The sequence below is a fragment of the Nelusetta ayraudi genome, unplaced genomic scaffold (genome assembly GCF_046127955.1).
Source record: "Nelusetta ayraudi isolate G7.1 ecotype Tasmania unplaced genomic scaffold, CSIRO-AGI_Nayr_v1 ptg000110l, whole genome shotgun sequence".
In the NCBI taxonomy this organism is placed as follows: Eukaryota; Metazoa; Chordata; class Actinopteri; order Tetraodontiformes; family Monacanthidae; genus Nelusetta; species Nelusetta ayraudi.
In genome coordinates this window covers 391,218-414,128 of record NW_027466160.1, presented here as the reverse complement: position 1 = coordinate 414,128, position 22,911 = coordinate 391,218, and the positions used below count along the sequence as shown (strand labels likewise).

The following is a 22,911-nucleotide window of genomic DNA, read 5'->3' as shown; positions in this document are numbered from 1 at the left end:
AGCAGCCTTATTATCAGGGTGTTTAGGTTGTGGCTGACCATTGGACCGAGACGATCCGTTCATTCATAACAAACCACCTCAGATACGTCACAGATGCGCCGGCGTGAGTCGGTACTAATTAACATTGACCGGTACCAACCTGGTGAAGAATCAATACAGTAATTACGAATTTATGTCTCTAACACAACTCGAGTCGACAACATGACAGTGCGGGGATTCCGTTGCCTCTGCGCATGCGCCAAAGTATCTTTTAGGCTACCAAGCACTTGCCTGCTCAAAATTACTAGTCGTTGATCCTTCAACGCGTCCTCGGATATAAATGTTTTCTGTAGTTTGAGAATTTCTTTTTTAAGTCACTATCATTACTCCAGCTAAGCCACCACTCTGACATAAACTGAAGGTACCGGGGTATTTTAAACTAGCAGAATAAGGAAAGTGCAAAAGCAAATCAGTAAAAGAATTATAATAAAACGACTAATAACATGAAGCGTGATTAAAGCATATTTCAGGGTTCAAACCGAACCGTCGCAGTTAACCAAGTATGCTAAAATATGCTGACTTCAAAATGGTTCAGAGTCGCCGTATTTGGTCAAGGCTCTCCGAAGTCCGACCTGTCTCAACGACGTCACTGCTGCGTCACATCCGGCTCGCTCTTTCTCGTCCGAGCTGTTATCATGGCGCCGGTGAGTCCCCGAGGCCCCTCTGAAATTCTTGCAATCTTTCATCGGTTATGGAGCAGATTTGCCTCAATGTGGCATTTATGCGGTGTTATTCCAGCAATGCTGGCGCAGAGCTCCCAATGAGCCGCCTCCGCCTGAACTGCGGCCAGTTCACTGGTGATTTTTAAGACGAATGCTAACCGTGTTAGCTTTCGCTCGCTCACGTGTCCCATGCATTAGCCCCGGCAGAAATGAATGGTGGAGCCTCACCCGGATATGTCCTATAAAATTGACTGATTTTATCATTGTACCTTACATCATATAGCCAGACGTCAGTTCGGAACAATTTTATTTATTTATTCATTTATTTATTTATTTATTTTAACCTTTCATTCAATAATTGGCCCTATATTGTAATAGTAGTCTGTTGGTGTTGTGCAAGTCTTGTTTCTTCTCGAAATATATGACATGTAACATTTTGAGTCTCAGACACCCTAATTGAACAACGAAACAAAGAAAAACAGTGGACTTGACTTCCTTGAATTGATATGGTTTTAAACAGGCAACATTGCACAGTGCAAACGCTTTTAAACAAGCCTGTGACAGTGAGTAGATTTTATGAAGAAGTTGAGCTGCTTGCTGGTGTTTTACTTTATTCTAATGAATTGCTCTGTAGCAGATGAAACCGAAGAGAGCCCCAGTTGGCAAGAGGAGCAAGAAGGGAGCTTTGTGGAAGTTCACCCTGGACCTCACCCATCCGGTGGAGGACGGCATCCTGGACTCGGCAAACTTTGTAAGTTCTGATTTGGCTGTGAAATTGTCCACACAGTCCAGTGCATAGTTGAAGGGTCTGATGTTCAGCGTGGTTGCCAAAGGTTAACTCTGCCTCGGGACTAGGGTTTCCTTCCCTAGCTCCTGCCTGACTAGGGTTCTCTTCCCTAGTGCATCACTCTGCTCTCCCCAACAGGAGATCTTCCTCAAAGAGAGGATCAAGGTGAACGGGAAGACGGGGAACCTGGGAAACATTGTGCAAGTCGGCCGCATGAAGAACAAAATCAACGTCACGTCCGAGAAGCAGTTCTCCAAAAGGTGATACGGCGTGTTCTGCAAAACACCCATCTGAAATGATCTGATCTGAAGAGCTGAGACTTAATCTGCCACTGCGCTTTCAGATACCTGAAGTATCTGACCAAGAAGTATCTGAAGAAGAACAACCTCCGTGATTGGCTCAGGGTCGTGGCGTCAGACAAGGAGACATACGAGCTGCGCTACTTCCAGATCAGCCAGGAGGACGACGAGTCGGAGGCAGACGAGTGACGGAGCAGCAGAGGAACGAAGCAGAATAAACATGAAAAATGAAAACTTTTTCTGTGTTTCTGTTTTATATTTTGTTGAATACAGTTTATTTATTTATTTTAATTTAAAAACAATGTACATGGAGAAAAAGAATCGTGATAAAATACAGGCAAGAGGAGGGAAGTTTTGCCACATCAGAAACCCTGTAGAGCAGCGTGAAGCACTTCTGACCAACTCTAGATGGCGCTGTAGATCTGTGAAACCTCACGTTGAGTTAATATAAATCATTTTCATTCAGCAGCCAACTGTGGTGACTTGTTCACAAACTCCAGGTGTACAGACATGTTTAGCATGATGTTTGCAGCCTCCTGGTAAAACCCTGCTGCTTTCATCTCTTCCTGTTGAAAATCAACGTTTTATTGGATGAAATGAAGTGGTTGGGGAGGACGAAGGCGACGCCTGGCTGAGGGTGTGGAGGCTGTGTCAGAGTCAAGAGTTGTGATCTCCAGTAGTGGAGCAGTTCTTATGGTCGACTCACTGCAGAGGTGATGTTTCAACAGGAGAAGAAGACTTTTGAATGTTTAAAGCTGTGTCTTTGTCTTTCTCTTTTGGACACAAATATTTTTCTTGAGCTCTCAAGATGTTTTTTATCTACATGCTGCCAGCTGGAGGGCATGTGTGTGTGTGTGTGTGTGCGTGCTGATTGCTGAGCCTCATCTGATGCCAATAAAATACTTCTAGGAATTCGTCAGGCTTCAGCTGCTCGCCATCCATGCCTGTATTTGGTTTAAAGGTGCAGTTCTGTTGGTGCAGGCACTACTGTCTTGATGTATCACTCCGCCGCTCTGTTTGAGCCAATCAGCAGCTGCAAAGCCGTGACGAAGCACAGCTCGGCGTTACCACCAGCGACCACCCGCTTTCCTGCTGCTGCCACGGCCGGTGTCACATGACACAAGTCACATGACCGTCCAGGTAATCGGAGCCCAGGTGTCACATTACCGGCAAATCAAATTAGCTTCTTGCAGTTAAGATCCGTATGAAAACTTTAATGCACTTGTTGAAAAGTCCCTCCGCAAGCAGAGTGAGATAACATTCCATCTCGCTTGGCAGCAGTGTTTTCCAGCCACTGTGCTGCATCACACGAGTGTACCGTGAGATAATGTCAGGTGGACGGTGGAAAATGATCCAATTTCCCTTCATTGGTCTAAAAGATATCATTCCACTGTGGAGTGACTGTGCTTCAAAAGGAATGTGAGCAGGGGATCAGTTTTGTGAGCATCTAAACAGGCCCAGGTTTCACACTCAGTGAGTACAGATGAATTCAATATATTGTCACTATTGGGCTAAGTTTCAGTGTCACACACACACACCTGGTTGGTTCCCAGCTCTGCATGCACTGAACAAACAGACAAACAGACATACACACTCAGTCAGCCAGTCTGGTTGTTGAATAATGTAGCAGCCACGTCACATGGTGTCAGGGGTTAACGCTGCCCCTCTCCTCAGAAAGGGTTTCCTGTAGGAGCGCTGAGGTTGTAGCTGTCCAATCAGCAGCGAGGACGGAGGTCAGGTGTCGCTGCTGTGCATCTCCAGATCAGGATGCAGTTCTGTCGCCCTGTTGTGCTCTGACATCCGATCTTCCTTCATCAATGTTTCAGGGAGTCTCACTCGGCTGAGCAGAGGGAACAGCTGATGGTATCCCATCATCCCCAGCGCCAACGCCACTGCCGCCGCCCTCTGCACAGGTGTAACCCACCTGCAGTCAGCCTTTAGTGGACAGGAAGCAGGTGAGCGGAGCAGCACCGCATCCAGATTTTCCTGCAGTTTTGATTCCAGGGTTTTTAAAGGGGGACGGGGACACCGAGGGATCAGAGAATGACGGGGGGCGTGGCCTGCAGGTGGTAGGCGGAGTCACACACTTCCACCAGCTGAAGCAGCCAGCGCCAGGGATGGCGGCAGGGATGGCAGCTTGGCTGCGGCAGCTCTCGCCGGCTGACGCCTGGTACGGCGTCTGTTCCCGCCTGCTGCGCACCAAACCGGTGGGCGCCATGGCCCACGGCGCCGAGCACCTGGGCCAGGTGGAGGGGACGGGGCTGGCCCGGGTGCTGACCACGGCCGACCTGGTGTCGCTGGGCGTGGGCAGCTGCGTGGGCACCGGCATGTACGTGGTGGCCGGGCTGGTGGCCAAGGCCGTGGCCGGGCCCGCCGTCATCCTGTCCTTCGCCATCGCTGCCGCCGCCTCTGTGCTGTCAGGTGAGGACACGCCCACTTGGCCTCCATCACGCCACAACATCATCACACCTTTACACCTCACCACTTCCTGTTTTTACTGGGGTGTGTGTGTGTTTGTGGGTGTCTCCCCCCCTGCACTGCACTGCAGGTGTGTGTTACGCTGAGTTTGGCGTGCGCGTCCCCAAGACGACGGGCTCGGCCTACACCTACAGCTACGTGACGGTGGGCGAGCTGGTGGCCTTCTTCATCGGCTGGAACCTGATCCTGGAGTACCTGATCGGCACGGCGGCCGGAGCCTCGGCGCTCAGCAGCATGTTCGACTCGCTGGCCAATCACAGCATCAGCAGCTACATGATCACACACCTGGGCACGCTCAGGGGGCTCGGTCAGTCAGTGTGCGTGTCCGTGTTGTGTTGTGTTGTGTTGGGGTGTGTGTGTGGTGCGTTGTGGCCCCACCAGTCAAGAGGTTTGCCCTCAGCTGGTGTGGGTGGTGGTTGAGGAAATGGCTCCGCCTTCGCACTAAGACAGTAGGGACAGGCTCCACCCCCTGAGCAACAGGACTGGTGGTGATGGATGATGAGGCCCCGCCCACTTGCCCACCTGCTGTGTGTGTGTTTGTAGGTAAGGGGGAGGACACCTACCCCGACCTGCTGGCGCTCTTCATCGCCCTGGTGGTCACGCTCATTATTGCGCTGGGCGTCCGCAACTCGGTGGGCTTCAACAACGTCCTGAACGTGGTCAACCTGCTGGTGTGGGTCTTCATGGTGATCGCCGGCCTCTTCTTCCTCTCCGCCAGCAACTGGGAGGACGGCAGGTTCCTGCCCTACGGCTGGTCGGGGGTGAGTGGTCTCGCTCGCTTTCCTGCTCGATCGCCCACCTGCTCGCCTGCCCGTCAAGAAATGTCCTGCTTAGCTTCCTCTCTCTCTCTCTCTCTCTCTCTCTCCTTCTCTCTCTTCCTCCCCCTCCCCCTTTCCCTCTCCCTCTCTCCGCCTCTCTATCTCTGGTGGTGGTCCAGGTGATGCAGGGCGCCGCCACCTGCTTCTACGCCTTCATTGGCTTCGACATCATCGCCACCACAGGTGAGGAGGCCAGGAACCCCAACACCTCCATCCCGTACGCCATCACCGCCTCGCTGGTCACCTGCCTCACTGCCTACATCTCGGTAAACTACAATTACAAGAATCATAGTTATATATTTTTTATTGTATTTATATATTATACATAAATAACACATCACATATAGATAGACAAGATCCATTAATGACATTGCAGTAGATTAGATAGACTTTATTTATCTCGCAATGGGGGAAATTGCCATGTTGCAGCAGCACAGGAAACCAAAAAAACAAAAGCAAACAATATGTCCTGCATCTTTAAATGAGCTATACTTACCAAAAAATAAATCTAAACTAATCTATACACACTATGCAATAAAGATATGTTACGTGAGTTATTACAAGTAAATCAATTAAAGTACTAAGGAATACAGAAAAATGAAAAATTAATCTTTGACAGTGAGTTGAATTAAATATTGGACTAAAATATGTATTGCACTCCAGAAAAAGTAATTGCACCTAAGATTAAAAGTTGTATGATGCGTATTGTACAAGGTAGGGGACTGATGGTGTGTGGTATTGTAAATATATATCATATATTACTGTCTATCAGTATTATATATTATATATATATATCTCGATATATATTTTGTTATGTATTTATTTTATACAAAATAATCCATATTTAAGGAGACTCCTCCCACCCTTCCCCCTCCTCGGCAGGTGAGCGTCATCCTCACCCTCATGGTGCCCTACGAGCTGATCGATGGCTCCGCCCCCCTGATGGAGATGTTTGCCGTGCACGGCTTCCAGTGGGGGAAGTACACGGTGGCGGTGGGCTCCATCGCCGGGCTCACCGTCTCCCTGCTGGGCTCCTTGTTCCCCATGCCCAGAGTCATCTACGCCATGGCCCAAGACGGCCTGCTGTTCAGGTGCAGGACACGCCCACCACAAGTCCCAGCTCGACCCCGCCCCCTGATTCCATTGAGAAGAAAACTTGAAATGAAAAGAGATACAGTCTTTTTCTGTTTCGCTGTTATTTTTCTTTGATTTTGGTGTCCACCCCCAAATGTCTTGGTCTGCTCTCCATCTCCATGCTCTCCAGTATTGATAATGTCTTGGTCTCGGTTGGTTGGTGGTCTTGACTACAACACTAACTCCGCCCTACCTGCAGGTTCTTGTCCCGTGTGTCTGATGTCACACACACCCCGGCGGTGGCGTGCGTGGTGTCGGGGGGCGTGGCCTCGCTGCTGGCCCTGCTGGTCAGCCTGCGGGACCTGATCGAGATGATGTCCATCGGCACGCTGCTGGCCTACACCCTGGTCAGCGTGTGCGTGCTGCTGCTGCGCTACCAGCCCGACGAGCAAGCCGACACCCACCTGGGCCGCGACAGCGGCGAGGAGGGGGCGGAGCCCCAGGACGACACAGCCCCGGATGGCGCCGGCTCCTCCTACCACCTGGGCGGAGCCGAGGGTGATGGCGACCTCTCTGACTTCTGCACGGGCCGACCCTCGCTGCTGCAAAGGCTGCTGGGAAGTCACTACTACACCCTGCGTGCTCGGCTGGGGCTGCCCGACGCCTCGGCGCGGCCCACCCCGACCACGGGCCGCACCGTCACCCGCTGCACCCTCCTCTTCTTCTGCACCTCCTTCCTCCTCTGGGCCACCGTCATCTTCGGCGTGGAGCAGAGGACGGGGGCCGCCGCCGTGGCCTCGGGCCTCGCCGCCGCCCTCATGGTCGCCGCCTTGTTTGGCTTCCTGCTGGTGATCTTGCAGCAGCCGCAGAGTGGGCGGAGCCTGGCCTACATGGCGCCCGGCGTGCCCTTCGTCCCGGCCGCTGCCGTCCTGGCCAACAGCTACCTGATGCTGAAACTGTCCCCGCTCACCTGGGCCAGGTTCACCGCCTGGTGCCTCATTGGTGAGACCAGCTCTGTGTGTGTGTGCGTGTGTGTGTGTGTGTGTGTGTGTGTGTGTGTGTGTGTGTGTGTGTGTGTGTGTGTATGAGAGAGGGAGAGAGAGGAGGGAGTGGCGGGAGTGGGGAAGGAACGCCAAAGCATCTTTAAATGCTGAAAATCACAGTTTCTTTTTCTTATTGCCCCCTAGTGGTCACTGATGTTTGACCTTTTTTTTGCTAGCGTCGTGGCTTTGAGATTTCTTTGCAGCAAAAGGACTTTTTGGAGCGCTTGTACATGGATGTGTTCATTCACACAACTATAACCAGGCACTAAATGAGTTTTCAAGGGTTTTGCCTACAATCTAGAACAGGGGTCACTGAGCTTTCTGAGCCACTTCATGGGTACTGAGTCATATGAACGGCAACCAGTTTGCAACAGTCAACTGAAATAACAAATTTTCTCAGTTAACCTTTAGTCATATATTATTATTAGTGATAAGGATCAATGTGAAGACAATGATCACGTTCTGATCAAGTTCCTAATAATTATCAACAATGTCTTGTCAACCAGCTGTGCTATATGGTTCTGGGGGAGAGGGGGGTGGCGACCTAGTGAGCACCGCGATGGTGACCCCTGATCTAGAAGATATGTGTCTTTGTATATGTAAAGATTGTTCAAATCTATCTATATGCTGCAGACAGTATGTCAATATACTGTCTCAGCCTCCTCAACCTGCCTGTAAAGATGTAGACATACTCTTCAGTCCTCCTGGAAGATATTTTTCTTCAATATTCCGCTGCGGCGTGTTTACTGGTTGGCCTTTGATCCCAGCCGCCATGTGGTTGGCAGATGAGCAGGAGGCCAAACTCTCTGTGGAATCTGCTGCTGATTTTTCTTCTCCCCACAGGTCTTCTGATCTACGGCTGCTACGGCGTTTGGCACAGCACGCTGGAGCTGGAGGCCCTCCAGCAGCAGGCCCAGGCCAGCTCCTACCAGCGCTTTGACGAGCAGCTGGATGATACGTTCTTGTACACTGAGGAGGAGGAGCAGCAGCAGGGGCAGGAGGAGGGGCCCTACCAGGGCTGGTCTGCGCCTGAGGAGAGGGGCTACAGCCACCAGCAGCGTGAAGGAGCCCATCATGGCTACCAGTCCAGCAGCGGAGGGATGACCAATCACGGCTTCCGTGTGAGCGACGAGGAGGGGTAGTGGAGGAACGCTGGAATAGTCCAGTTAAACTTGAGACTTTAAACCTTGAAGTCATTTGAACATCATCCACCAATTTCCAATTCCATTTTTTTTTTTTCAATGTTAATTTCTTTTTATTTGATGTGAGCAGGCGGTGCGGACATCAGACACCTTCATCTGTTGAAGGACTTTAAATAACCGCTTATTTAAAACGTCTGTGATGCTGTTGCGAGTGAAGGCAGTGTGTTGGAGTGTGCAGTTGAGTCTTACGACGCCAGAATAAAGATTGCATTTCTAGTGAATTGATTTATTTTTTTATTTTTCAGTGGCTCGTTAATTCTAAGGGTTCAATACTAAGAAAAAGTTGAGACACAAACAAAGAGCTGACAAACGTGTCCACGGTTTGGACCTTTTATGCAACAGAAACACAAAATGCAGATCAGAAACTGCAGCAAATAGGCCATAGAAAAGCACACAGCATAAAGGAGAAAGTGTCTACATGGAAAGCTAATGCTAAGAGGCTAACTTGAGATGAGGCAGCAAGCAGGAGGCTCCAACGTTCATAACTGGATAAAATCACGTCGCTTCAAAGGTCCGAAGATGTCCTTCACTGTTGGCTCTGGGGTTAAAGGTCACTGAGCGGCTCTGTGTTGGTGGGCGGAGCTTCAGGCATTCAGACTCGGGCGGTCTTGGCGTGGCTGGCGGGCAGCGGGTCCAGTGGGCGCGGGTCCACGTCCCCCCGCCTGGAGTAGTAGAAGCTGGCGTCCCTGTGCGACAGGCCGGAGATCAGGTTGGCGTGGCAGAACAGGATCATGAGGCCGCCCAGCAGGCAGAGGGCCGAGCCCACCCAGCCGGCGTACAGCGAGAAGCCAAAGGACATCAGGCCTTCGTCCTGGTGGGTGCCTACCGGGAACCAGACGGTGGAGATGATGCCCAGCACCGCTGAGGAGAGACACACGGTGGAGTCACCAAAACAGCTGGAGGGGAAGGAGCGCTGCCCCCTCACCCCAACCTAGGCCGCCAACAGGAAGTCGTGATCTCATAGCAGGAAGTAGACGTTGCCTGACCTGACCCCGCCCATCTGCCTTCTGGATGGACTGCTCATCAGAAACTACAAACTACTAACCCATGAATATCATTGCGTCAAACTTGGCGGGCCAGATTAAACAGCTTAACAGGCCACATATGGAAAATGAGCACGTGTGCTAAAACCCTAAAGCAAAGCATCTGAAGTGTCCACCGCCACAGTGTTACTGCATTTGTGACGTCCCCTTAGAATCATAAACACACAGGAACGCCTGCGAGGACGGTGGGACAGTGCACTCATGCTGTCGCTCTCCTTCCTCACCCATAGGCATGAAGAGCAGTCCTCCTGTGCGGGCGCGGCACTGCTTGATGGAGGAGGAGTCGTTGTGCAGGCGGATGCAGGGCATGGAGACCAGCACCAGCAGCAGGGCGGGCAGCCCCAGCAGGCACGCACACACCATCAGGGCGCGAGACGTCTGCACATAGGCTGCACGAGACGGGAGGGGAGGGGAGGGGAGGGGAGGCCTTAGAGCTGAGGTGGTGGTGCCACACACACACATTCCAGTTGCCATCCTACGATGACCCCCCCCCCCCCCCCCCCCTATATCTATCTAGCTATCTGTTTATCCATCTGTGTATATTCATGACAGAACAAACTCGGGTCATTTATATGTAGGACGGACATGCCATGCCAGTCTTTTCTAGTTATATTTTCAATTTAATCAGATTATTTAACTTGGACTGTTCCTTTAAATTTCATTCTACGTGTCCTATTCAAATCGGCTAAAATAGGAGAGAGTAAATTGGGGAAATAAAAATATAAGAGAAACATACAAGGTATAACTAAGTAACTAACTAATTAACTAACTAACCAAACAAACAAACAAACAAACAACGCCGTGGGAGCCAATCAGAGTCTCACCGGGCAGGTCGAGGATCTGGTCCCGGGCCCCGCAGTGGGACTGCGACGGGGAGATGATGCACTCGGCCCACAGGCCGCGCGAGCGCAGCTCATCCGTGCGCAAGCACGTGGCCAGCCCGTAGTCGCAGGTTCGGACCCAGTCGCTGGTGGCCGTGGCCACGATCAGGCCGACCCAGCCCACACAGCTGGCCGCGGTGCCAATGATCTGTCTGCCCCGGAGCGCCATGGGCCCACTGGGTCCGAGAGGGTCAAACTGGGTCCGGACGGGTTCCTAATGATCCTCCTCACACCTTCTCCGCTGGATTCAAAGCGCAGATTTCTTTCAAAAGCGTCTATAAATCTTCATGAACTCCTAATTGAAGTGTGATTCATCAGCACTGCTGTCTGTCGATGTCCGCCTCTGCACAATGAGACTGAAACTCGGGTGTGGCCGAAAAACAACCCGTCAGATAAAATAAATAAATAAATAACTAAAAACCTTCAGCCAATCGGGGCGCATTGACGGTAACCTCGGAACCAGGACCAGACCCAGACCCAGACCACCTTTGAGATGCGGCTCACCTGCCTCTCTGCTGCCCTCTGCCGGCCTGTCCGCTCACTAAGACAAGTCAGACACTCACGCACGCACACACGCACGCACACACGCACTCTGGATTCTGGATTAAAGAGTTGGTTTATTAAATCGTTACCAGGCAGGAAACCATAGAAATGTGACGAGTAAAGACACGAGTCTCTATCCTGATCGTGGCTTTTGCTTCTTTTTAATCCACAGACACGTTTTTTTTGTCCAGAATATAGTGATAGAAAACATTAAACTTTCATTAATCACTTACAAAGTCTAAATCATTGTTATTATCATCGTCATTATGATGTTTGTACACACACCGGTGATGTAAGCTACTGGATAGATTTGTTTGTCGATGTCACGTTCTAAAAAAAAGGAGGAGAAAACAAATAGACAATTTTCTTTTATATATTAAATGTTTAAAATCCGTGGTGAAATAGCTTCAAATGTACACTCTCCCGCAACATGTAAAATGTACACAAAGATACAAAACCCCCCTCCCTCCCTCGCCCGCGGTCTCCTGCTACAGTCAGAGGAACCCCCTCCCCAAAAACCGAATCTGGTGTCTCCCACGTCCCCTGAACGTCTCCTAAGGCCACGCCTCCGTCTATAATCTCATAAATTACCCCCAAAAATCTCTTTTTGTGACTTTTTTCTGTCATCCTTGGTGTCAGCTTTTACTCAGTTAGCCCCCCCCCTCCCCATCTCTCTTTATTGCCTGCTCCCCTTCAACATGTGTCAGCTGTTGATTCTCTCTCTCTCTCTCTCTCTCTCTGCGCTCTCATTGGTTCTTCAGGGAGTTGATGTGGGCGCAGATCTTGAGCGCCGGCCCCAGCTTGATGTTCATGCTGGTCATCAGGTGGTCCTCAGTGAGCAGCAGCAGCGCCTGGCCGTCGATCTCCTGCAGCCGGAAGGCCTCGGCCACGTCGCTGCAGCCTGGAGACACAGACAGACAGCGGAGGGAGCTCAACCGCTTCTCAGGGATCACAGCAGAGGAACACATGATGGTAAGGCGTCCACATCGCCACCTAGTGGTTGGCTGCAATATTTACGGTAATATTTGTTGCTAAAATGACTAAAAAAAGGTTGGGTCGAGGCTGCGTGGGCAGTGTAACCTTTTTTTTTTTCTGAAAATGGATTTTAAAATACACATCTTGACAGTTGAGTTGGGCATTTACTTTACTTACAACTCAATTCAGTCATTTCAATGATCTGTCTTTGCTAGACCGCCTACCTGGCAGTGTGTGGATGAAGGCTGTCACTTCCTCCACGCTCCACTGCGAGGGGGCGGGCTTGAAGGTGGTGGTGGGCGTGGCCGTGGGCGTGCTCAACACGGGCGCCGACGCCCTCCTGGCTCTACGGGTCACCCGATGCTCCACTGTGGCGGCGGCAGGATCCTCCTCCTCCTCCTCCTCCTCCTGCTCCTCCTCCTCTTCCTCGCCACTGTCATCGTCCTCGTCCTCCTCCACTTCCTCTTCCTCCTCCATGTCCTCTTCCTCTTCCTCCTCTTCGCCTTCCTCTTCCTCCTCCTCCTCCTCCTCCTCCTCCACTGCTGCTGCTGCTGCTGCTGCTGCTACTGGTGCTGCTGCGGCTGCGACCGGCGCCACCTTCTCCTTCACTTCCTTCTCTCGCCGGCCGGCTCGCCACAGGTCTCGAGGCTGCGGCAGGGAAAAGAAAAGAAGAAAAAAGAAAACGTATTGACTGCTGAGATGAACCGGAGCAGCGTGTCGGTGTTGCAGCTGCACTTCCTTCATCACTGAGAGCAGAGGTGACAAACTCAAATACACACAAGGGCCAAAATGTCAAACCTGAACAAAATCTCAGCCCAACATTGAGATTTATTTAAAAAAAACTTCCTTCAGATGAACAGTGAACCTTTTCATATGGCTGAATATGGAACAAGCAAAGCTTAATACTATACAATAAATAACTTCATATCAAAAAGTCAAAAGGACAAAAGCTCTAGTAGCGATTCAGTATTGCCTCATGGACCAAACATAACGACACTGCAGGCTAAATTTGGCCCACGGGCCAGAGTTTGACACCAATGACATAGAGAAATAATTTCTGGCTCTGTCAAAGACTCGACTCGACCAAAGCTGCCGTTTAACTCTGCAGAAAGTAGCCGGGACGCCAGCAGGAGCCACGTTGCAAATGCCGCCCGGGTCAAAGAGAGGCCGTAGCGCCACCTACCAGTCTCAGCAACAGGGGCTTGCCGGGGACTGACTCCGCCCTGTTCAGGGAGGGGCGTGGCCTCTCCGAGCGGCTGCCTGCACTCAGAGCCCGCAGGCGCTTCGTCAGGCGAACGTTGAACCTGCCAGAGACAGGAAAAAAAGAAAAACTGAAAAGCATTCTTTACTGCAGATTTTATTCTGATATGTTTGAACCTTCTCTTGTAAAGCTGAGGACTTCAAAAGGTGCTCTGTCAATGAAATGTATCATTTTGATGATGATAGCGCCGCGGCGTCTCACCCGCGTGCGCAGGAGGTGGAGCAGAAGCGCTTGGATCGCATGAAGTTGTGGGCGTGGCCTCTCTTCCCGCAGAACTGGCAGTGCAGCACCGCCCGGTCCCGGTGGGCCGGCCCTGCGGAGCGGCACCGCGTCATGTCAGTATGTGTGTTTGTGTGTACTTGCTAAAGTCACACACACCAGAGTGTTTCAGTCCCCTGGTCAAGCGTCCAAACTACCGTTCACTTCCAAGATTTATCTCTTTGAATTGATCCTCAAGAAAACACGTGAACAAATTCCATCATTTTCAGGACTGTTGCTAGATTCGACCAGTGATGTTTGTCTGCTGAGCCGCAGCAGCAGCAGCAGCAGCAGCAGCAGGTGTTGTGACTCTTACTGTTCCCGGGCTCGTCTGTGTCTCCTCCCTCGTCCTGCTCCGAGTCAGTCGAGTGGTCGCTCGCCTTCGCTACCGGCTCAGTGACGGGTGACGGCACCGCCACTGCCGCCACTGCCGCCACTGCTTCTGCCTTCTCATTGGTCCCGTTCACTTCCTGTGGGTTGGTCACCTGATCCGGAACCAGCAGGGACGAGCGGTTCACCTACAGACAGAATCAGTTTTTTAACCATCCACAGGGGGAAAATTTAGAATACAGGACAGAACAGATTTATAGGGCAAGAACTGCTAATAGAGGCTAATTGCTAATGTGTTTTCATGATGATGAAAATGTGAGTCTGGGGTGTGTGTGTGTGTGTGTGTGTGTGTGTGTGTGTGTGTGTGTGTGTGTGTGTGTGCGCGTACGTACAGGAAACGGTTGAAGACCCTCCTGGATGACAAATCCTTCCACGAGGTGCGTCAGAACCTGCCGGCCCTCAGGCCACGCCTTCGGTTCCCAGGGGTCGCTGGGTGATTGGTCCAGGCTCTCTCCTGGCTCCTCCTCTGATTGGAGGGCGTTGGCCTGAGAGTCGTTGTCCACCGCCGCCACGGCGGCCGTCGTGGCTGAGTCGACCTTCTCCGAATGGCGCTGTGACAGGCTGAGGTTGGTGGGGGGGTGGTGGAGATGGTGCGGGGGGGGAGGAGGGGGATTGTCCAATGACGGGGTGATGAAGGGTGAGGTGGGCGGCGACTGGGAGGAGAGGCTGGACAAGGCTGGGGAGAGACACAGACACCAACCAATGGGAGAGAGGAAAAACAATCAGAACCTGAGACTTGACCAGTCACACAGCTGTGTTTCATCTGAACTGTTAGCATTAGCAGCTGAGTCACCTGACTGGTTGTCGGACTGCGTGGACATGTTCTCACAGAAGTCCTCCTGAGCCGCTGGCTGGAGGTCCCGCTGGGGGTCCGGCTGCCTCTGACCCTGGACTGGGACGTCCTGGACCTGAGCTGCTGCAGCTACTGGGACCAGTGCTGGAGTGGGAACCAGGTCCAGGAGCTGCTGTGGTTCCTCAGCGGAGCCTCTAGCAGGCTCCTCCGAGCTCAGGTTCTGCTGTGGACCCTCAGACTGGTCCATCACATCATCCACCTTTGTCTGGCCCTCCTCCGTCACCTCCATCACTTCCTCCTCTGCCACTGCTGCCACTTCCTGCTCTCGCTGTCCTTCCTTCACTTCCTTCACTTCCGGTCTTTGGTCGCTTCCTCTGTCCTCCACCTTCAACTCGGTGCTGCTGCCACCCCCTCCTCTGCCCTCCCGTCTAGCTCCCCGTCCTCCGTCTCGCTGCTCCTCGCTAGAGGGCGTGGCCTGACCCGGCGGTGAGGGTGGACTGAGGGGGGACGGCGGCGAAGGCGTCGGCGAGGCGGGTCTCTGCAGGGCAGAGCTTGCAGGGGGAGGAAGTGCAGGGTCCTCGCCGCTCAGCGTCCGCTTGGGTTGGACCAGGAGCTCGGGTGGCGGTGGCGGCGGTGGTGGTGGTGGCGGTGGCGGCGGTGGCACTGTGTGAGCATACGGGCCCGACAGCGGCTGGCGGGCCGAGGAGAGGGCGATGATCTGCAGCTGCCTGGCCGCCGACGGCGAACGTTCAAAACGAGGCAACGCAGACATGGGCGTGGGCGTGGACACGGGCAGCGAGCCGCGCTGCGATTGGCCGGAGCTGAGCAGGGGCCGGGCTAGCGGGCAGCTCCTCATTGGCCTGCTGGCCGCGGGGGCGTGGCCAGCGAGGTTGGGGGCGGCGGCAATGGGCTGCAGGGCAGTGGTCTGTCGCTGCGGCGGCGGTGGCGCCGTCCTGTGGCCATTTGGAGAATGCAGTCTGGGTCTCAACGGGACGGCATGGACTGGAGAGTAGAGAGCTGCGAGCGAGCGAGAGAAAGAGTCACAAAAAAAAAAGATAAAAGCAGATAGAAAGCAAAACGCCGGCGGATCGACCGCCACTCCGATTTTGTCACTTTTCATCTCAGCAGAGAGAAGGTTAAAAAAAGAACACTAAAGTCTTTTCTCGACGGGAGTGCATTGCATTCACCGGATTTAAAAAAAAATGAGGCACCTTATCTTGTAATTATGAGATCAGGATCTCGTAATTACAAGAAAATATCTCGTAATTACGAGATTAGGATCCTTGAGGTTCTAGGATTTGTAACAGGCGCCGTGCACTATTCACGAGTCACACCAAACCAGATTGGATGCATTTTAAATGCATGAATTTGTATCCATGAAGCATCCTGTGGTGATTGAACTGCTCCTGCAGAAAGAGAGCCACACGCCAGACTGACTGGGCTTTCCGCCTGAACAATCCTGACGATCGGAGATGCCAGCACAGTGTTGACATACTAATATTGACACCATCCTCAGTTTTAAGAAATGCAAGTATTTCCCAGTGTCTCACACCGAGAAGGTAGTGATTGCAGATTAACTGAGATCCTGATCTGGTAATTACAAGAAAAGGTGCCGAAATGTTTGAGTTAATTTTTCCAGTGAATGCAACGCGCTTCCGTATCTCTCCACTTCTGATTTCTGACCCACAATCGCTGCAACGTCAATGGTACCTAGCGAGCTAAGAGGCTAGCTTGGTGCGGAGACGTACTTGGAGGCGGGACGGAGAGGTGGCGGCAGGGCGTGGCCAAGCTCTCCGCCGCCTTGTTGCCCGGCTGAGGCCGCGGCCTGAGCGGCGGGAAGAGCGGGCGAGAGAGGGGGGGCGGGGCCGAGGAGGGCGACCTGAAGCGGAGGGAGGAGGGGATGGCCAGGGCCCCCGGGGGAGGAGGTCTCAGGGTGAGACTCTGCAGCTGTTGGGAGGAGACAGGGGGGTGTGAGAGAGAGAGAGAGAGGAGGTAAACGACAACAAACACACTTTCCACCCTCTACATCAGCAGGAAAGTTGACGACCACGTTTTTTTAGCTGGGAAGCTTGACGGTCGAGAGCAACAGGAAGTGGGAGGAGACAGCTGCTCACCTGGGCGGAGGCAGGGTTAGACGCAGGAGGAGACGAGGAAGAAGAGGAAGAAGAGGGGGTGCAGGAGGAGGACAAGGCAGGTCGCATAGCAGATGTAAGAATGAGCTGCAGGAGGAGGAGAGAGAGGACAGGAACTCAGGACGAGGAAGAGGAAGTGCAGGAAGTGGAGGAAGTAGGTCCATCAGTTTCCCACATTAAAAAACAGTTTTCAGAAAAATGGTCCCGCTTTTCCCTCAAACTACAAATCAATGACAATAATGATGGTTAAGATGGTGATGAAGATGATGATGATGATGGTGGTGGTGATGATGGTGATGGTGATGAAGATGGTTAAGATGGTGATGATGATGATGATGATGATGATGATGATGATGACGATCATGGTGGTGGTGATGAAGATGGTTAAGATGGTGATGGTGATGATGATGATCATGGTGGTGGTGGTGGTGATGAAGATGGTTAAGATGGTGATGATGGTGATGCTCCTCAGAGAGACCTGAAGGTGTCATGTTACCGCAGCGATCCAACAGTGCTAACACCTGATTGGCCGAGGTAGTCGGGTGTGTGTGTGTGTCTGTGTGTGTGTGGGAGACCCTGCGGTGAGTGTGAGGTTGTGACACGTTGTCCATGTTTACCATCTGAGCTCGGAGCAGCACCTGGTCTTGGCCAGACCCTTTGAGACCTTTCCCCAGGAGCAAGGCCTGCTGGGATACCCGGTGCCGGTCGGGAGAGAGGCTCTGATTGGCTCGCACAAGACCAGGTGTGCCCGCCGGGTGAACCTGAGAGACCTGCAGCCAGGAGACAGAGGGGGGAGGGTGAGAGAAGACCTCAGGGGGGCACAGGAGGCGCGTGTGTGAGAGAGAGAGACAGACCTGTCTGCCGGGGGGGCTGGCTGGCGTGTGGAATGGCGTGATGGCCGTAGAGGAGGAGGAGGAGGAGGAGGAGGGCCTTCCATTGGTCAGGCCGGAGGAGGTCTTGGTTGGCGTGACGCTGCTCTGAGTCGAAGAAGAAGAGGGAGAAGACGAGGGGAGGGGGGAGGGGGTGCTGGGGGCTGCCGAGGGGGGCGACGAGGGAGTGGAGGAGGGTGTGGTCTGCGAGGTGGGGGGGGTCTTGGCGAGGCCTGTGGGGGAGGGGAGGAGGGGGCGGGAGTAGGTGCGGAGGGGGGGCACGGCCGTGGGGGTGAGTTTGGGGGGAGTGGGGACCAGCGAGTGGGGGGAGGGAGATCCTGCCGCCGCCGCCATCTTGGGGCCGCCAGTGGACGACACGGAGGGGGCGGGGGTGAGCGGGGGAGGGGGGGAGGTAGTGGTGGTGGGCAGGGCCAGTGGGGGCGCCGCTGATTCCAGGAGCTTGGGGTTGGGGGTGAGCCGAGGGGGGGTCGGGGTGGCCGGGACGGGGGAGTCAGGGGTTGAGGGTGAGGCGGCGGTGGCGGCAGAGGCGGCGTCCATCTGGGCCCCGTTGGTGGCCACCTCGCTGGCTTCTGATTGGCTGACTCGAACTGGCTCGCTGTCCATCCTTCAGCAGCACCAGTCAACTCTGGAATGTGACAAACACAAGGAAATAACTGCGTGTTTTCCATGCCGTCAGGTGCAACGACTCAACTGCAAAATGCTACTTAGCATTAAAGGTCCCATATTATGCCACTTTTCCACTTCTTAAAATAGTTCTCAAATGTGTAAAAGACCTGTCTGTGACCTGCATTCGTCAAAATTGACTTTGGATCTAATATTTTTGCTGTCCCTAAATCAGCAAAAAACCGCTCTGTTCAGAACAGTCCGTTCAATGTGGCCCGTTTTGTTGCCGGTGGTGGTGGTGGTGGTGGTGAGGATATGATAAATACATGATGATAATGAGATTAAATTCAGACGCCATTGGAGGATCTTTTGCAACACACGCCAATCAAGACAGACGGTGAAAAAATAGACCTCCTCCTTCAACAACAATGACAACTCAAAACAGTGACACTCAGAGACTCACTTCCAGACTCTATCTGCCACATGCGTCTATGATTCAAGCCGATCAATCAATCACTCGATCGATCGATCGATCGATCGATCAGCGGGCGAGTGGAGTTTGTGGCTCCGCTCCGGCCGTCAGGTTGCAGATCGCATCGATCTGCAGCCTTGACCTCCGCTGAATGCACGCAGCTGCAGCAGCAGCAGCAGCAGCCAGATGTTGGCATCTGGTATCGACCCGCAAAGAGCGGCAGACAGACACGCAGCGGGCCGACGGATCATCACTCATGTGACTATTAGAAGAGTGATAATAAAAACAAAGATGGAGACGGGCCCTGCGCCGAGCAGAAAGTCTTCTGACGTCTCGCCACGCCGCCGCGTCCACATCGCGCGTCACGCTGCGTGCTACAGCCGGCGAGCCCTCACCTGCTCTCGGTGTCGCCCTGCTGCTTATCCCCGGTGTCGTCCATCCATGTCGGCACGAGTGTGTGGCCGCGGCGAGCGAGAGCAGCTCCGGGCTTCCTCGGCGGGGGGAATGGGCGTGTGCGTGTGTGTGTGTGTGTGTGTGTGTGTGTGTGTGTGTGTGTGTGTGTGAGAGAGAGAGAGCGAGAGATAGTTCGTGTGTGTGTATGGAGGCTCACTTCCTCGTCTGACAGCTCGCGAGCTGCGGTGGAGTGCGCGTCATGCACCCTCCCCGGCGCGCGCAACTTCCACTGGCCTCAGTGCCGACGTTGATCTGCCGCAAAGAAAACGCAACGCAACGCGTAACGCGGCCTGTTTATAGTGTGTGTGTGTCTGTGTGTGTGTGTGTGTCGCACTTTGATTGGGCTGTCATCACATCCCGGGGCTCTTCTTGCTCTGCTCCCCCCCCCTCCGCAGGTCCAGTGCTCCCGGCGGGGCCGCTGGAGGAGGCGCCGCCGCCGGCAGCAGCTGGGTGCTCCTGGCCGCCCGGCGCTACGGTGGGGTGAGCCCAGCTCAGGACCGCCGTGCAGCGGCTGCGAGGGGCCTGCTGCTGCTGCTGCTGCTGCTGAGTCCGCTCCGCTGGTGGAAAAGTGCAATGGAAGGCAGACAGATTCTTTCAGGGGGAGGTGCGGAGGTGAGACAGCGCCCCCACAGACCAGGAGGACAGCCGCTGTTGCTCATTAATATCGCCACAAACACTATATTTCATTACATTTGTTGATTGTCGTTATCTTATTTATTTATTAAAATGCGCTTTTTTAAAATGGACTCAATCTGAAGTGGCCATAGACTTCAAGGACCAACATTGATATACATTTTGCTCTATTTCTCTCAATTATGAATCCATCTGTAGATTTGATATATGTCATTATGAAAGCATGAAATGTGTATGGAATGTAACAATACCGAGTATTTTGTGGTATTTTAGGTGGTGCACTGTACAGGGTACAGGTGAGGAGTAAAGTCGCTGTAGTCTCGCGGTATGTTGTCATGTGACCTGTTTTTGCTGCTTCTCCCGACAACCATATGGTGGCAACAAGCGGAAACCAGGTGGCTCGGGCTTCAGAATAAATGGATGTTCATTGTTTTTTCGGCTCTCGTGTCGCTGCACTTCAGTTCGGACACTTTTAACGAGTATTTTTAAATACAAGAAAAGGGAGAAAGACAAAATGACCATTCCATAACTATGTGAGAAAAAAAATCTTTTGAATAATTTTCTTATCGCTTTTAATCTTCTTCCACATAATTTGATTGTTATTGGAAAATATACATTTCAATTGAATAATCAGCCAAGCAATTTTCTAAGACTAAGTGAGTTTATTTTATGCAGAAGACCAAGTGAAGCATGACCAAAACACTGAAAGTTTGTGGCTCTTTGGCTTGTCGTGAAAATACATGATCCTCTTTTATTTTGAAAGCCCTGATCTGAAACACCTCCACTGGCTGTGTACCTTTCCGCCCCGTTGCCATGGCACAAGCTTCAAAGTGGACCAAATTCCAAGGATGAAATGCGTTCTGCTGGACGCGAAGCCATACGCACAAAACCAAACATGCCTGCCACGAAGGTCATCAAGCCAGAAACGGTCGCGACTTCCAGGAAATCAGTCCGGGAGTCCAACCCGGTAAGGGTGAAACAGGCGGCCGCTCAGCTCCGTGCGCCAGCTGTGCGTAACGGCCGCGCGTCCAGTTGCCCCCGGTGTCCGCAGCACACCGCCACCCAGCCGGGCTGCAAGAGGAAGGCCAGGTCCAGCTCCACCACCGCAGCAGGACCGGCCACGCGACCGGGCAGACCCCGAGAGGCGTCCGGGACCGGGCATCAGAGGGAGCCACGGGCTGAGAGTGCACACAAGTGAGACCATGGATGTGTGTGTGTGTGTGTGTGTGTGTGTGTGTGTGTGTGTGTGTGTGTGTGTGTGTGTGTGTGTGTGTGTGGTGGGGAGAGTGGGAGGGGGGCGTTGCTCAGGGGCCCACCAAAAATCCCAGATCAGGTTCAACTCTTTGACCATGATCAATGTTCTACATATATAAAATATAACTTTCCTAAAGAATAATGAATTTATTGTGGCGTTAAATTGTTCTGTCTAAGCTATGAAGAACCGTCTATGTCATTGATACCTGTAGTTTTTGATCTCTGAACCTTTAATGAACAATTTCTTGAAACATTCTCAATAATAAAAGTCACAGATTTAGGTTTTTTTTTTTAAATAAATAAAAGCTGCATCTTGCCCTTTACTGAATTTGAGATGATCATTTTGACACCTTTTTGTCAAGGTGTCGCTGTTTACAAACAAGCTCCTCCCTCATTGCACAGTCACCCAGAGCCCCTCCAAAGTCCAAGGTTCTATGAACATCTTCAAAGATACTGAATAAAGTGAACAGGAATGGGTTTCCAAGAGATGAAGCCTGAAATAAAAAACTCAGGTGTGTCGTCATCCTCCTGCTGCTGCCTGCAACCATCTGTTGCAGCAGGTTAATCTGCCCTGCTCTCCCAGGACGGAGCTGAAATGCCACTAAGCTGCACACGTGCTGACGGCAACAGACACACAAAGGTGTGTTTCTCTTTTTTCAGCTCCACAGCGTTCACCGTCATCCCGCCAGATCCCAAGAAGAGGAAGGACATCCAGAGAAGTGAGTGTCCCATTGCTTGAATCAGTCCACAACGACGCTGCTGCGGTCTCTTAACCGTGCTGTGTTGTGATTGGCTGTGCAGAGGCAGAGGCGGAGCTTGCCGCCTTGGAGGAACTCCGGCTGAGCCAAGCGATGGCTTACGTCTGCATCAGCCCCAGCAGCGTTGGTGAAAACAGCACACACACGCACACACACACACACACACACACACACACACACACAAATACACTTTGGGAAAAAGTGCTACGTGGAAAGAATGTGGCTGTGATAATGTGACTGAACGCCATGTGTGCGTTTGTTCATTCACAGGTGGGTGTCTGAGTCTGGAGGAGGTGCGGCTGAAGCAGCAGCAGGAAATGGTGCAAGCAAAAGCCAAACAGAAACTGGTTGGGTAATCTTCATCTCAGTTTTTTTTGTGTGTTAAGTGCAAATACGTTGTGCTTTAATGTGTGTGTTGTGTTTCAGGTGAGGCCCCGGCTGATGCAGGGAACGCCTGTCCTGTCGGGCCGATTCATTTCCTGAAACTGAGGAACACTGGAAAATACTTGCATGTTACATTACTGCTACACAAAGCACATGGCCGCTGGTCTGTTTTCTGACATCAGGGCCATGGTTTACTTTGTTTGTTTTTTTAAACTATGAGCCATGTGAATGACACTCCATTTTGTAACAATAAAGTGTTTTGATTCATTCTCTTAAAACTTCTCAGTTCCAAACTTGTGTCCACCTTAAACCTGGAGAACGATAGCAATGATACAGATATGCAGGAAACATTTATTTTTTTTTGTCTCTTGAAAAAAAATACTTGCTGATTTAAATATTTTTTTATTTTATTGATAGTTATAGATTTACATATTTTGTCCGATGAACTCACATCAGATCGACAGGGCATGCGCGTGAGACATTGGCCATGTTTGTAGTCCAAGCAAGAGCCATTCTGTCGATGGTATGGTGGTTAGTTCAGGGAGTCCCTGTCAGCTCCGACTTTACAATGTCTGCAATTTGGGAGGCGAAATCTCGTTTTGCGTGATGTAAATAAACGGTTTACTGTTTCACAAAATAACTACACAGTAGTATCGGAACCATTTACACATACCTACTATCACACCTACTGAGGATATTGAAATACGGAGCTGTTACGAGTTATGAAAACAAAAAGCATTGCATGGTAATGTTTTAAAATATGACTTTGATATTTTCTTGGATATT

General features: G+C 52.0%; 5 protein-coding genes across 11 annotated transcripts; 3 read left to right on the top strand and 2 right to left on the bottom strand.

Moving 5' to 3' along the window:
- Window positions 1-576: 576 nt before the first annotated feature.
- On the top strand, window positions 577-2,022 carry rpl22l1 (ribosomal protein L22-like 1). Its single transcript, XM_076049171.1, has 4 exons — window positions 577-683; window positions 1,336-1,452; window positions 1,627-1,748; window positions 1,832-2,022. Exons 1-4 carry the CDS (start codon window positions 675-677, stop codon window positions 1,974-1,976), a joined length of 393 nt encoding a protein of 130 aa, XP_075905286.1. The 5' UTR covers window positions 577-674; the 3' UTR covers window positions 1,977-2,022.
- A 474-nt stretch (window positions 2,023-2,496) lies between these two features.
- Window positions 2,497-8,618, top strand: slc7a14b (solute carrier family 7 member 14b). Its single transcript, XM_076049136.1, has 8 exons — window positions 2,497-3,520; window positions 3,614-4,208; window positions 4,336-4,572; window positions 4,809-5,026; window positions 5,203-5,349; window positions 5,966-6,174; window positions 6,417-7,159; window positions 8,044-8,618. The coding sequence occupies exons 2-8, from the start codon at window positions 3,905-3,907 to the stop codon at window positions 8,340-8,342; spliced, it is 2,157 nt and encodes a 718-aa protein (XP_075905251.1). The 5' UTR covers window positions 2,497-3,520; window positions 3,614-3,904; the 3' UTR covers window positions 8,343-8,618.
- LOC142903491 (claudin-11-like) lies at window positions 8,619-10,689 on the bottom strand. Its single transcript, XM_076049168.1, has 3 exons — window positions 10,270-10,689; window positions 9,670-9,834; window positions 8,619-9,263 (listed from the first exon to the last, which is right to left on the bottom strand). Exons 1-3 carry the CDS (start codon window positions 10,493-10,495, stop codon window positions 8,995-8,997), a joined length of 660 nt encoding a protein of 219 aa, XP_075905283.1. The 5' UTR covers window positions 10,496-10,689; the 3' UTR covers window positions 8,619-8,994.
- Window positions 10,690-11,005: 316 nt separating this feature from the next.
- Window positions 11,006-19,649, bottom strand: phc3 (polyhomeotic homolog 3). Of its 7 annotated transcripts, none has more exons than XM_076049121.1 (13): window positions 19,431-19,559; window positions 19,039-19,348; window positions 17,533-18,193; window positions 17,296-17,448; window positions 16,661-16,765; window positions 16,295-16,493; window positions 14,547-15,563; window positions 14,086-14,429; window positions 13,680-13,881; window positions 13,307-13,418; window positions 13,028-13,148; window positions 12,069-12,492; window positions 11,006-11,770 (listed from the first exon to the last, which is right to left on the bottom strand). In XM_076049121.1, exons 3-13 carry the CDS (start codon window positions 18,169-18,171, stop codon window positions 11,616-11,618), a joined length of 3,471 nt encoding a protein of 1,156 aa, XP_075905236.1. In that variant the 5' UTR covers window positions 18,172-18,193; window positions 19,039-19,348; window positions 19,431-19,559; the 3' UTR covers window positions 11,006-11,615. The 7 variants fall into 7 exon arrangements, with proteins under 7 accessions (XP_075905236.1, XP_075905237.1, XP_075905239.1 ...); XM_076049122.1 differs by having other exon boundaries at window positions 19,254-19,348; XM_076049124.1 differs by having other exon boundaries at window positions 12,069-12,375; window positions 12,412-12,492; window positions 19,039-19,510.
- Window positions 19,650-19,678: 29 nt separating this feature from the next.
- On the top strand, window positions 19,679-22,403 carry LOC142903492 (uncharacterized). The gene is made up of 5 exons (XM_076049169.1): window positions 19,679-20,923; window positions 21,644-21,702; window positions 21,785-21,868; window positions 22,012-22,088; window positions 22,168-22,403. The coding sequence occupies exons 1-5, from the start codon at window positions 20,583-20,585 to the stop codon at window positions 22,222-22,224; spliced, it is 618 nt and encodes a 205-aa protein (XP_075905284.1). The 5' UTR covers window positions 19,679-20,582; the 3' UTR covers window positions 22,225-22,403.
- The last annotated feature ends 508 nt before the right edge of the window (window positions 22,404-22,911 follow it).